The 15,301-nt window shown below is 42.1% G+C and overlaps 1 protein-coding gene across 3 annotated transcripts in view; it reads left to right on the plus strand.

The window, feature by feature from the left end:
• The window catches only part of sdk1b (sidekick cell adhesion molecule 1b), a 255,116-nt gene that overhangs the window by 189,441 nt on the left and 50,374 nt on the right, over window positions 1–15,301 (plus strand). For all 3 annotated transcript variants that reach the window (XM_020614282.1, XM_020614284.1, XM_020614283.1), the window contains 5 exons: window positions 1,844–1,984; window positions 6,406–6,587; window positions 10,378–10,493; window positions 13,134–13,329; window positions 14,270–14,368. In XM_020614282.1, coding sequence (XP_020469938.1) covers window positions 1,844–1,984; window positions 6,406–6,587; window positions 10,378–10,493; window positions 13,134–13,329; window positions 14,270–14,368 — 734 coding nt within the window. The remainder of the gene's footprint in view (window positions 1–1,843; window positions 1,985–6,405; window positions 6,588–10,377; window positions 10,494–13,133; window positions 13,330–14,269; window positions 14,369–15,301) is intronic.

Here is a 15,301-nt window from a genome sequence, read left to right on the forward strand (position 1 = left end):
TCATCTCTGCTTTTAATTCCTGTACATATTTATTTGTAAATGGGAGAGAATTAAGTCAATTCACAAGGTGTTCCTGTTATCGAATAAAAGTGCGTCACTGTGCATTTGTGTGTGTTATATTTGCACTGGATGACTGTATGGGTTTGTTTGTGTAGCATGCATTTGTGTATGTGCATTAATGTGCATCATCAATTTTAGTCAAAAGCAGTGGCATAGTTCAGGTTTATATAGATCCAATTTCCAGATGGCTACACTAATGCCCATCTCATTCACACAAGGCCCATTAGCCTGTGTGAGTGTGTGTGTGTGTGTGTGTACATGTGTATGCCTGCAGCACCTGGTGCTCTCTGACAGTGCCTAGCACAGCTGTAAAACCACTGGTCTGTGCCATATATCCGTCTGTGCAACTCTCTAGCTAACCGTGTACACCCCTCTGCTTTCGCACGCATATAAATATGCACACACATTTATATTCACTTACAGAGTCAGACGTACAAATACAGAGAGCCATACCACGACTAATGGCTCTGCAGCATATAGAGAATCAGTCAGGGAGCGATGGGACACAGAGGCAAAGGTAATGTAACTCTCCAGACATAATCCGTGGAAGGGAAAAGACCATCGGATGTAGCAGTTTAACTTAAACCGAGACAAATTTGCTTGGTGTGTTCACATATGTGTGTGTATGTGAGCAGATATGCTCAGATTACGTTAGCCGAGCTGCTTAAAGTAAAGTCGGAGGCTGACCTGCTCAGCTTGTGTGCTCATCCATGAGCGGCCGGGGAGCTTTAATCACGATAGGGGCTTTTGGGGGGTTAACAGAATGGAAGAGGAGATGAGTAAAAGACAGAAGGATGAAATAATTGAGGCCAAAGGACATGATGGATGAAAGGTTATAGTTTGCAGAGAGCGGAGGAAAAATGGAGATGTAGTTCAGGATGTCAAAGGAAAGATGAAAAAAGGGTTGGAGAGGCAGACGAGGGAGGGAGAGTGCAGAGAGAGTGAAGGATCATACTGTCCCACTAGAAATAAAATGACCAGCTCTTGGCTCATTCTCTACTAATAGTGATTTAACTATCTGTTGCTGTCACACTGTATAGCTGGGCCTGCTGGGGATATTGTGGTAGGGTTGAGGTCGAAACAGAAACTAGCTGGAGAATAAATGAATCATAAGTAGGAAAACCTCGAGTTAAAAGGCGTGAAATAAGACAGAATGTAAACAGTAATCCCAATTGTTGTTCTAAGCTTCCAGTGAATCCACCCCACACTGAGTCCGTGAACACTTTTACATTTGTTGTTTTAAACACCCAGTGTCAGCTTGATCATTCCCAGGAGAAATCCTCTGGCACACTGGAAGTGATGCGTTAAACGTCTCCATCAGTAGCAGCGTTTTGCTTGAAATAAATGACCAATATAGCCAGAGATGAAAAACAAATGAATTAAAATGAAATTGCAAGATACACCAGAAGAACGCGGGATAAGAGTGATGAGCACGGCGTTCAATAAGAATTCAACAGAGCTGTTTAAGCTGGGAGATGATAAGTTGCACCTCTGTTTTGTGTCTCTCCAGTGACAAACACAGTCTGACCCCAGACTAGACAAAACCAGGTTGGGAAAGAGAATTACTATAAAATTCCTTTTGGTCCAGCTTATCTAATATGCTGTTCCTGTGCAAATTGTCCGTACTAGTGATATTCTGAAAGCCCCATGAAAGGAACTGATTCTGTGCCTTCATTTCTTCACCAGTACTGATATTCTCATTACAAGACACAGGATAAACTTAAACTCATTTGTCTCTTTTGCTCTCTCTTTCTCTTTATTTGTGTGTGTGTGTGTGTGTTAGATTGATGCTGAGAGAGGAGGCGCCTAGCGCTCCTCCGAAGAATATTGTAGCCAGTGGGCGGACAAACCAGTCCATCATGGTCCAGTGGCAGCCTCCACCAGAACCCCAGCTCAATGGACTACTTCGAGGATATGTTCTCAGGTAGACATATACATATACACTTGTACTGTATAGACGGGGAGATTTAGGGTCGGCATGTTAATTAAACAGCGTCTTCACCATCAAAACACCACATGAGCGAATATCTTTTGGAAGAATGGTGTTCATCCCTCCAGCAGCTTAGCAGAATTATTATAGTACTTTACCTCTTAAAACTTTTGTAGCTGATTTGCAGTGGAAGATGTGGATTAACCTTCAGTAACTGGTTAGTACAACTGGCCACCAGTGACATACTGCAGCTCTAAATCAATGCACTAGTAATAAACAGTAGGTAAAGACAGCTGCAGTGAGGCAGAGAGCCACACACAATTTAATTTCAGATGTGTTTGAGATGTGTGGGACTATAAAGATGAAAGACAGGACATCAGAATTAGCATTACAACTGCTCTGCTGTTGTCTCTTACATACGTAACATAAACTACCTCGGGTATTAGGCCATACTCAGAGGCTATTTACAGAGTTTTCTGTGTTGCCTATTTTCCCTCCATGTCAGAAAAGGGACAACATGTGTTCATGTGTGAGGAATATACAAATATACATTCCAGTCATGGAACATGCGCTGTGTCAGGTTTTATCTAGGCTTTTCACAAAATGTTCAAGAGTATCTATTGTTGTCTCGGGTCAGAAGGTGACAAGTGTTGTGTGCAAAATAATGGCTGTTCAAATAAAGTAGTGTTTTATTTCTGGCTATTTTAAACAAGTCGCCGTGTAACAGTGTTTTATCTGGTGTGTTTTTTTTTTTCTTTTATCATTGTGCAGCATTTTAACGGGATAGTGCTGGCAGTATCTACACAGGCAATCTGTTATCGGTTATCTGTTTAATTCATTCTCTAAGGAAATAGCCACATCATCTTGTAATAGTAATTTATGGCTATTTTCTGAGATTTGATAAATTAAACAATAATATATGAAAATATAAAGTGTAATTGAGTTAAAACCTACAGAAACAATCCTTGTTGTCTCTCCTCCTTCCTGTCCCTATCACAGACATAAGTACTCTTTACAAATGCTCTGGCTGTCCGTGGTCCGTCGTCCTTAACGTTGACACACCACGTGTAATTAAACTGTCATCAGTGTCATCACACAAATTTGCATATAATTGCGGGAGAAGTTATCAGGTAATTATCCTGATTCATTGTGTTATCTACCTCCGCTTCAGACATCAGTTCAAAATAGAAATGCGTATTCATACATGTCCACTGTGTCACTTCAGCTTTAGAGGCAGCATTATCCTTTCTCCTTGTTGGATCAGCTGGCAGATCCTCGCTCTCTTCATCCTTCTCCAGCTTTCTCTTCTCCATCCTTCCACCTCCCTCTCTTCTCCCAGACTGAGCAAGTGGAGCAAGTGGTGGAAGGGGTTACCTCCTCCCCCCGTCGGCCTGCGGCACCCCTCACTTTGTGTATGTTTGTGTGTATGACTGTGTTGTACTGTATATATGTGTGTGTGTGTGTGTGTGTGTGTGTATGTACAGTATGCATGTGTGATAGGGCGCCGACTGAGCTGGGAAGACATTGGAATGTCCTGTTACATTAAATAGGCTCTATGTTAAAATGCTGACGTGGATTATTACTCCATCCAGCTCCATCAGATATGTACAATACCTAAGTGGTGTTACACCTCCCAGACTAGTCAGGTCATATATCCTTTTATAGGGACATTTATATCACATGCACTAAAGTGAAGCCCTTGAAGTTGCACTATTCAGAGAAGTCTACCTGGCATTGAAGGTTTTTTTTTTCTATTCTTTAGGGATTTTGATGTGATTCAAGTGACTCCACAGGAAGAGAGAATCATTCAGCGCCGTGTCTCTGCCTCAAATGGCCAACATAAATGATACAAGTCAAAAAGGGTTTTTCTATTATAGGAATCTATCGAAACATGTTGAGCTGAGTAACGTTTGTCTCGGGTTCTGCGTTTGTTTCCACTGCGCTCTGCCTGCTTTGGAGATGTGTTCCAGGAGCACGAGGGGGAGTCGGTGTGGCTGTGATTGGTTAAATGTCTGGTCTTCAGGGGTAGAACAGGGACTTCAGGGAGTGAATCGTGGGCAGAGCAGCAGAGACGTCACATTTCTGCACCTTTGTGTTCCACTTGTTCAACACTTGTTCAACAGATGTTTGATAAATTGCTCTCACCGTCTCCCTTACTGGCTGATTGTTCCACTATAGAGTGATCCTTCATGTCGTTTGTTCCTGAGTGCGTATGTGGTCTTTAAACATAGACCAGCATAGAGGAAATAGAAGTGGAAAAGCAAAGCAGGACGGCTATGCATGGCAAAGTACAGAGTACACTGCTCGTTAGGTCCTGAGAGTGGAAATGCAGCTTAAGTAAACTTTTGAATTTCAAAATGTGTATTCAGTTACAGTACAGTGGGTACAGAAAGTATTCAGACCCCCTTAAATTTTTCACTCTTTGTTATATTGCAGCCATATGCTAAAATCATTTAAGTTCATTTTTTTCCTCATTAATGTACACACAGCACCCCATATTGACAGAAAAACACAGAATGTTTGACATTTTAGCAGATTTATTAAAAAAGAAAAACTGAAATATCACAGGGTCATAAGTATTCAGACCCTTTGCTGTGACACTCATATATTTAACTTAGGTGCTGTCCATTTCTGCTGATCATCCCTGAGATGGTTCTACACCTTCATTTGAGTCCAGCTGTGTTTGATTATACTGATTGAACGTGATTAGGAAAGCCACACACCTGTCTATACAAGACCCTACAGCTCACAGTGCATGTCAGAGCAAATGAGAATCATGAGGTCAAAGGAACTGCCTGAAGAGCTCAGACAGAATTGTGGCAAGGCACAGATCTGGCCAAGGTTACAAAAAAATTTCTGCTGCACTTAAGGTTCCAAAGAGCACAGTGGCCTCCATAATCCTTAAATGGAAGACGTTTGGGACAACCAGAACCCTTCCTAGAGCTGGCCGTCCGGCCAAACTGAGCTATCGGGGGAGAAGAGCCTTGGTGAGAGAGGTACAAAAGAACCCAAAGATGACTGTGGCTGAGCTCCAGAGATGCAGTCGGGAGATGGGAGAAAGTTGTAGAAAGTCAACCACCGCTGCAGCCCTCCACCAGTCGGGGCTTTAGGGCAGAGTGCCCTGACGGAAGCCTCTGTCCCAACAGTGAAGCATGGTGGTGGCAGCATCATGCTATGGGGGTGTTTTTCAGCTGCAGGGCCAGGACGACTGGTTGCAATCGAGGGAAGGGTGAATGGGGCCAGGTACAGGGATATCCTGGACGAAAACCTTCTCCAGAGTGCTCAGAACCTCATACTGGGCCGAAGGTTCACCTTCCAACGAGACAATGACCCTAAGCACACAGCTAAAGTAACGAAGGAGTGGCTTTACAACAACTCTGTGACTGTTCTTGAATGGCCCAGCCAGAGCCCTGACTTAAACCCAATTTAGCATCTCTGGAGAGACCTGAAAATGGCTGTCCACCAATGTTTACCATCCAACCTGACAGAACTGGCGAGGATCTGCAAGGAGGAATGGCAGAGGATCCCCAAATGCAGGTGTGAAAAACTTGTTGCATCATTCCCAAAAAGACTCATGGCTGTATTAGCTCAAAAGGGTGCTTCTACTAAATACTGAGCAAAGGGTCTGAATACTTATGACCATGTGATATTTCAGTTTTTCTTTTTTAATAAATCTGCAAAAATGTCAAAAATTCTGTGTTTTTCTGTCAATATGGGGTGCTGTGTGTACATTAATGAGGAAAAAAATGAACTTAAATGATTTTAGCATATGGCTGCAATATAACAAAGAGTGAAAAATTTAAGGGGGTCTGAATACTTTCTGTACCCACTGTATGTACACCAGTATTATTATTATTATTCTATATTATAATCTGCACGCAAAGTCTTTTTAGAAGGGGAACATCTTCCTATCAATACGTTGGAGGTGACTGTGGCTCAGGTGGTAGAGCAGTCATCTCCTAATCAGACGTTTGGTGGTTTGATTCCCGGTCTCCCCAGTCCACATGTCAGAGTGTCCTTGGGCAAAACACTGAATCCCTAGTTGTCCCTGGTGGCCTGACAATGCCACAATTAGTAAGAAACCTCCCAATAGGCATTAATAAAGTATAATAAAATGAATCAGTTTGGTAATGTTACATTAATTCATTACCTGCTTTTGTCCAAAGAAGCTTACATTTTTTTTTGTCCATGCATATACATATATCAGGAGCAACTCTAGGTTTATTTTCTTGCTCAAGGACACCTAAATATAGCCAGGGAACCAACCATCAGCCCCTATGATTAATGGCTGATCTACTCTACCATATTACATTTGTCTGTGTACTTTGACTTATGCTGCATCACTTGCTTATGTTCCTTGCTTGTTTTGTTTCAAACCATTGTATTTACAAGTGTTTGTGTATCACTGTGTGTAGGTACCGTCTGGCAGGGCTGCCAGGGGACTACCAGGAGAAGAACATCAGCAGCCCAGAGACCAACTACTGTCTGCTCAAAGATCTGATCATCTGGACACAGTACCAGATCCAGGTGGCTGCGTACACTGGAGCCGGCCTGGGTGTGTACAGCAGTCCTGTCACCGAGTACACTCTGCAGGGAGGTGAGTAATGATGCACACACATTTTTAGTTTTCTTATTTCTTAAGGGCACAGCAAATGCACAAGATATTCAAAGACATTATGTCTGTCATCAGTCCACGTATACACACAGAGTGAGAGCATTATTTCATGGACTCTGTGAGCATAAGAAAAATCCTGTAGCTGTAGATAGAAATGTACACATGTTGCTGATAATTGTTACATTTTCTTGGGATTTTCAGGTAAATTTAGACCTTCATAGTTAATAATATCAGGGTAATATCAGAGTACAAATGTATAAGTAGGAGGATCAGGCCTGTATTTAGGTTTCCCACCTAAATACAGTCACTTCAAAAAAAAAAATGCCACTACCAGAGAACATTACAGAAAACATTTTACATGACTTAGAAGATACCACAAAGAAAGGTACACTTTGATGACTCCCACATCACACAGAGCCTTTTCTGTCATGAAACTGGGTTGCACTAGTAACTAGGTAGGCCGTCCTCCTCTGTTTGTAGTTTTATATGCGTTTTTTGGGTCGTGATCAAAGACTGAGATCGCAGTTACAAGCAGCTGCATTGAGGTATCTCCACAGGCTGGCAGACGTCACTCTTAGCCTTGAGAGGAGTCAGTTCAGGCTTGTTAAAGCCCCCCCCCTTCCCCCCGTGGCATCCCCTTGAAGACTCACTAGCTTCAACCAACTGGGAGGAGACCTTAGGGGCAGGCGTTCATCTGTCCAGACACCTGGGGATGCTGCAGGACAAGCTGGAGAGAGTTCATGGAGGAAGAACGTGTACACTGCTCTATAAATATATTATAGGATACATAATAGCGTGTTTATTGTAATAAACATGGCTGCGCAGAGGGACACACTCTCAGCTCTCTCAGACGTAGATCAATGAAGTGGTTGTGAAGGAGGGAAGGATGTAAGTGAGGACTGCAAAGGGAGAGGAGAGAACGTGGTCGTTGGGCTAAATCTTTTTTAAACACATGGTCTTCTGGTCCTGACTTTTATTCCAATAGTAAATCATCATTATTGAAGAAGGGCTGAGCTACACACACACACACACACATGCGCATAAAGCTCACTGTTATTATTACAAGGGTTCAGGACAGGTTTATAGACTCAGGAGAGTGAACTGGGTTCATTAATTATTCTAATGTGGTTTAAGGGGAGTGACTGCCATGGATTGCTCATTTTCTCTCTCAATATTTGCGAGTGGATGTGGCTGAACTCAGCGTCGGACTCAGATGACATTTCTCTTCTCGCTTACAGCCGCGCTCACATACTAAGTTCCCCCCAGAGGACAGGGTTTAGTGTTTTATCTGTAGCTTTGAGCTGTGAGGGGTTAGAAGTTTGTCCCCGGGAGTACTGTCGGCATGGCGGGGGCGGAGAGAGCGTCTTTAACATCAGTTACTCTTTTGTCTCCCTCTTTGTCTCCTCATCCATCTCATCTCTTACCTTCTGTTTTTATTTTTTTTTTGTTATGGTCTCTGCATGTTTCACTCTGTATTCACCTCTCTCTTTGAATCTTTTGGTCACTTTGGCTTGTAGATGTAAAGGTTATTCCCATCATGCAACAGTGCAATATGACTTTGTGGCTTTTTAGCATCAGCATAAACCTCTTACAGTGTAATCACCATGACATGTGCCCACAAACTCACACATTCACACACTTATTTCACAGTTACACGTTTCTCTTCTGGCTTTAATGTTATCGTGGAGTCTCTTTTTTTCACTTACCAGCTGGTCTGATAGATTCAACATAAAGATTCATACGCTGACACAGAGAAAGAGGAAGAGTAAGAAAATAAATCTAAGAGACAGTGGTTCAGTTTCAAAGTGGATGAAGTAAAAATGTGTCTAGCGTGTGCGACCCAAACATGTTCAGCACTTGTTTACCACACTTACCGCCTGTCAATCTCTCCAAGCTGAACAAATAACCTTCGTATCAGAAGAAAAACCGCTTCAATGTGAACAGTATATTCCACCACTTCTCATATTTCTTGACATTCTGTCTTCTCTGTCTCAGTCTCTGGTGGGTGATGAATGCCTTGGTCATGTTAATACATGCTTCAAACATAATATTCTTGTTTAGTTTGACTACAGATTCCTACTGTTGAACTGTTATTGCTGAATGTTTGAATAGAAAGCTCAGCGAGTTCTAGTTTATAATACAGTAGACCATAATTGCGCAAGCCGTGCGACATGGATGGTGACCGTGGTCTCACAATTTTGAACCGGTGGATGCGCCATCGTCGACTTTTACAGCTGTTGTGCGGCAGCATGTCAGTTTTCCTGTTTTAAGAAATGACACAGGTGGGAAGGAAACTGAGAAAAAGCATAGCAACATGCAAATACTGCAGAACAAAGCCAATACTAGCACCATTTAGGAATGAGGCAGTTATAAATACATCTCACAGAAACAGTCAGGGCATGACTGTGCACAACACTTTAACGGAGATGGGCAAGCAAACCGGGCAATGCATATACAAAACCAACCAATTAGTAATCACCCATAATAGTTTTCTGTTGGAAAGTAGACCAGGATGTTTGAAAAATACCTCCAGTAAAACACAAGTCTCACCTTTATGTGGCTTGTCCTGGTTCGGCATCTTCTTGTTCTGGTGCGTCAAGGAGCAAATTGCTCACTACTGCCCCCATTTGTTGGGGTGATTCTGGTCTCTGACCACCAGACAAAGTTAAACCTGCCTAGGACGTACTGGTGTTCCACTGTGAGTATGACTTGTTTTATTTACAAGAGCCAGCTACTGCAGTGTTATTATGTGTGTTTTATTTTGTTTCATAAAAAGACTGCTACCAACTGCCGCATTATCTTTTATATACATTTATTATTGAGTATGAGGCATTTGTTTCATCTTTTTTCTTTGTTTTTAATGTGATAAACATCGTATTGTGGACTTTTTATCATGGTAATATTGTACTGTGAGTTGGTGGTATCATTACGTCCCTACTGTACACACCAGGAACACTTGAGTGCCACAGTTATTAAAAAATTACCAGTAAATGATTTTTCCATGGAAAGAAGAGAAGTATCAGTTAAAGGTGCAGTCCCCTTGAGCTAACACGTGAAGCTTACTTTACCCATCTTGAGGTGTACACGGCGAGTGTAGCCTGTGGAAGCAGTTCTGTTTTATTTGGCTCTAGAGGGAGATCTTTAAAGGTTAAAAACAGACCTAATAATGTTAAAGTGATGTCACCAGGGTTATTTTGGCTTCAGCCTGGGACTTTTGTTTTTTTACAGAAAGCCTACATTACAAAGTGGAGTGTAGGGTTTGAAAGAAGTAGCAATTAGACACATTGAGCTCCTAATGAAAGACTATTTCCAGGTGATAGGAAGATAATGGGACCCAGCGTTTTTGGAGCTGTTTAGCACTAAAACCTTAAAAGCAGCATATTCTGACCTCTACTGCTTTGATTTTGACCATTATTTTTATGAACAACCATTCCCAAGATAATAATATGCAAAACACATACATGTAAATTATAATAGATGGGATGAATTTTATTGAGAAATTAGATCAATTAGCAGCAAAGAGTAGAAGTGCAGGTTTGGCATTTAGCTTTTGCAAACGTAGAATTATTTATAAAAAATGAACTGAATCTCTACATGTATGAGATATTTAAAACCAGTAGTTGTTGAAAAAGCAAGTCACAAGCAAATCACTGAGTTTTATTTCTGGAGCATAGGGCTCCAAGTCTGTAACTGCATGTGCTCTCCCAGTGAGTCTAAGCACTCTCTCTTTCTCTTGGTGAAGCCACTGTTTGTGCCCTGTGTCTGTGTTTAGTTCCCACTGCACCACCGCAGGAAGTAGAAGTTGTAGCTCTCAACTCGACTACCATCCGCTTCACATGGAACCCTCCACCTCAGCAGTTCATTAACGGCATTAACCAGGGATACAAGGTAAGCCTCTGGATGAGTGTGTATGTTATCGATGTGACTTTCAAGTAAAAGAAACTGTGTTCAAACCTGCACAACTTTTCTGTGTGTAGGTTTGTGAAAAACCTCTCAGAGATCCTGTTCCAGGATGCACAGCCTTACTCTTGTTTACCAGTACACTCCCAGTAGCCATTTCAGTTTGGTGGGGTATAGAAAAAAAGATTAAATGTGTAAAAAAAAGAAGAAGGTAATGAGAAAATAGGAGCGAGGGACTGAAGAGAAATAAGACATAATAATAAAGAAGCTGCAAGCAGAATAAAAGAAGGCAAGGTGAGAGTGAAGGACTGAATAGAGTGAACCATCTGTATGTACTAGTTCTGCTATGTAATTTATTCCTTACTTCACTGTGGCAACCAACCCCTAAGGAACCGATTAACATGACAAAGAAAACATTCTTGTTTTGCATCAGTTGGTCTGTGTGTGTGTGTGTGTTTGAGCGTGTTTAGACAGTGTGATTGTTGGTGCTGCTGTTGGTTGATAACTACTATATGGCTTTACATCAGCTTGATGCGGCTCTGATGTTGTCTGTATGTACCCGGCTCTGCCACCCCACATCAGTGGAGCCTCAGAGCTGCTTCACATGTGTGTCTTTGGGGGTGTTGTGCTGGATAGGGGACAGTAGATAATGATATTAATTAAAAGAGGATATGAAGCAAAACCTCATCTCATTTCACCCCCCCACAGATCAGTGGCTATATACAATACCCTTCATAATATAGCCCAAAACTGATTGAGAGACTGAGAAGAGACACTTCTGATGAGTTTCATGTCTTCCATTTGAACGTCCTTGAAACTACAGTCTTAGTATCTTTCTATCTGTCTGTCTTCAATAAACAAATTGCATTTAGTCTGATTCCTAAAGGAACCTCCACCCAGAAGAGCATAAGCATAAACTTTATAGCCAAGTATTATCAAAAATACAAGGAATTTGGCTCCAGCCCAGAGATTGTATAAATGAATCAGCCAAGTATACAGAAACTTTTTGAAGTCTTTTGCACTAGACCTGATGTAACACACAGAAAGATGTGACTGCGATCTGTCCACAGTGCACAGTAGTGTCGTACCGTCCCTGCTCTGGGCCCAGTAGATCTAAAGGGAGGACGGCGCTGTGTGTTCTCTAGAACCCATTGCAGCTTGGTTCCTAATGCATACGCTGCTGTAATAACAGCAGAACCAGTCTTCCCCAGCACCATTTAAAGCATCAGATGCTCGGAGGTGCCAGATCAGCACTCTTTTACTGCACCCACACTGGACTGTGCTGATAATAAATTACAATAGAAAAACTTATTTTACCATGAGAGACTGGGGACACAGCACCACCCTTCAGGCGTGTGAAAAGCAGCTGCTTGACTGTCTCTGGGTACCACTGGGCTTTTTTCCAATAGTAGCAGTGAAGGTTTTTCATTAGGCACCTATTGCTGATTATAGAGGTAATATGAAGCATGTGTGCTGTAAAATATCATTCACAGTATTAATCCTAAAGATTTCTTCTGTGTGTATTTGGTAACACGCTGTGGTGGAGGTGTGTTTTCATGACTTATCCCACACCCAAAAACCCTGCACGGTGGGAGGAGCATGAAGCATATTAACTGGATAAACAGTAAATAACAGCTACAGCTCTAATGCATTTTAGATTATGTTCGAAATCACTCTTTCACTTATTATTAAACAATTAATGTATAGTGAGTATTAAATTGACATTTTAGATACTTCATCATTTTGTGTCATCGCTGACAGGTGTTAGAGTTGCACAGTTGTAATTTTTGCACCCATGAAATGTGGCACGTGAGGTTGTGTTGATCCTACCTTCATTTCATTGTCGGTGTTAGGGTACATGTACAGTAAAGCTAAGAATGGGAATCCAATACCCCTGGCTCCGCCCATGCACACTACTAACCCACAGCACTCTGTAATCTGATTAAAACTTTGCTCAAAGTTCAAAATTTAGCCAGTTATGTTTTTTTACCATCAACTTTGTATAGACATATAGGTACAATATGGCTTATTTTTCATTATGATTATGTAAGTATATGCTTTTCACAGTTAGCTTTTATGGCTAAAGCAATAACCAAGCTGCTGTGGTTCAGAATGTAAATCAAATGCCACAATAGAGACAAATTAACCTTTCATTAGATGTTCAGACTTATTTTGTCCTCAGATCTTGCTATGACTGATAATGGCCTGCTGGGAGGAATTTATGTGAAGTTGTGCATTCATACATAAATAATGCTTAAATTTCAATATATTTGGAATGCAGATCATTTTTGTGGGTAAAGGAAACATGAGTATTGTTTTGCCATTTTCACAAATTTGTAAATAGAATGTAGTGTATTTAAACTTTAATGACAAAGAAACCCCTTGGGTATCTGCCTAATTTGAAAAGAGTCACCGTATCCCACACACACTCTTGTCTCATAAATAGTTTGAATAATAAGATGTGGATTTGACAGCCTGAAGCTGATACTGATGAGTCAAGCTAATGACTAAAGAAATACATCACAAATAAAACAACTGTGATGAGGTTTTTAGTTGCAGTGGAGACCTGTTGGATTCAGTCGATGAAATTTGTAACCCAGATTTGAGCCATGACCATTTTTGTCACAGCTACTGGTGTGGCCGGAGCGGTCTCCGGAGGACGTTACCATAGTAACCATCACCCCAGACTATCCAGGTTCACGCCACACAGGATTAGTCAGCGGACTCAAGAAATTCACCTGGTACTTCGGCTCCACCCTCTGCTTCACAACACCTGGAGACGGCCCCCGCAGCCCGCCCACCTTGCTGCAGACACATGAGGACAGTGAGTACACACACAGAGCAGCGCACAAAGACCCGCCTATCAGCCTCTGCTGTGAATAATGATGAAAGTGTAGTGACTTGCTCAATACACAGCTCCAGCTGTTTCCATCAGTGTGATACACAGCTGCATCCACTATGTCTCTACACCAGCACCCCCTGTTTTCTCTCAGGCTCTTGCTTTATTTTTCCTCATTTTTAATCTCTTTGTTGTTAGGCAACCCCACCCCCACCCCCCACCACCACACACGCACCTTCAATTTTGCTTCACTGTCTTTTTAAAGGGAATTGATTTATATGTTTTCACACATACTGGTATTTATAGCGTACTTTTCAATGGATAAACATAAAAGCTGCCACTCCCACTTGCCAGTACACATGCACACAGTCGCACTGTCAAATAAACACAATAGCCTATAGGCAGACAGACAAGCAATTATTACCATCCAGCAATTATCGAGTGGGAAAGGGATATTAGAAGCCATGTGTACACACACACTCGCACACATACACGTAGCTGTAGACAGGTATTGATTGGGTTCTGGGTGTGTTGCAGGGTTAACGGTGGGTGTAATTCTTGCTTGATGATAGCTTTTTGCGCGTGTGTGTGTGAGAGATTGTGTGTGAATGTTATTGAATGTCTCAGATGAATAGCTTAATCGCTCTGCAGGGAGAGAGGTTAGAGAGCCATGGATGAAATGAGAAACGACAGGCATGCGTGCACCTGAGTCTGTGCGTGTGTGGTGGTCAATGCAGATGTGATTAGGAGGTAGTGTGTGAAGTTGAAGAGCAGCAGGTAATAGGCTGTATAGGCATGGGGGGGCGGGGGGGCTTAGAGGTAGAGATGATTTTCTGAAATCAAGTAATTTCTGAAGTTTTATTACTGTTGAACTGGTCAAAACCGACCAATATTATCTGATGTGTGTGTGCGTGTGTTCTTTCAGCACCTGGACCCATTCGCCTCCTGAGCTTTACTGAAATCTTAGACACATCACTCAGAGTCAGCTGGGCAGAGCCTGAAGACAAGAACGGCATCATCACTGGTACGAGCATTACAACTTAGTAGAACTGTCTCCAAACTTTAACCAGTCACTGATTTCCTCCTCCACCTCCATTTATCCACTATAATCAAGAAATTTTTATTCTACCATGTTATTTTCAGTACCATTAAAAGTTTTGATGAGAGAAGCTTAAATTAGTTTGAGTTGTTCTTGTCATAAGTAAGACACACAATGATTAGAGATAGAGTGCCTATCGTTTCCAATTAAAAGGTATTCTTCTCAGGTGGACAAATAAACTTTGAGTAAAAAGCATCCCCCCTGAGGCAAGCAGCACCGAGGGAGGAACCATGAAAAATGTACTGTTTCTTTACTATTCTCCACTTCATCTCTTACTTTTCTGACTTCCACTGACACGGTTGTGTACTACTGATTCATCATCGGTTAATCGCTTCTCTCTACAGCTTGTCTTCACACATTATGTCGAACGTGCCCTCATCCCACACTTCCCAGCAACCCAGGCTGTTGGTTGGGTGGCACATTACAGACCTCAAGCCCCCACCCCCAAGTTCATTCTGCCTCAGCTCCTCCATGGCTCTGTTAGACAGTGGCGCTGGTGAACATGAAGCGCTGCAGTGAACTAAGCGATTGCACTGCACTGTGTGTGTGTGTGTGTCTGAGTGTTCACATGGCTGCATCATGTTCAATATTCTTCAGACGCCTAAATATCAAGTCCACAGAGTAACAGCACAAGGCTGTGGTGCAGTTTACGCACTCAGAGGAGTAGGCAAATGGTTATTCAGTCAAGGTCACCTTGCACATTTACTCTTTGCCCTCAACCTGCTTTTCATCCAGCACCTGGTGAGGAGGGAGACAGATGAGGGACTTTTCACTCTCTCTAGGGTTTATCACACAAGTGGCCTCACACACACACACACATTTCAAGGTGGTGGAGTGTGATAGTGTGATTTTGACTAC

This window comes from Monopterus albus, unplaced genomic scaffold (genome assembly GCF_001952655.1).
Source record: "Monopterus albus unplaced genomic scaffold, M_albus_1.0 scaffold144.1, whole genome shotgun sequence".
Lineage (NCBI taxonomy): Eukaryota > Metazoa > Chordata > Actinopteri > Synbranchiformes > Synbranchidae > Monopterus > Monopterus albus.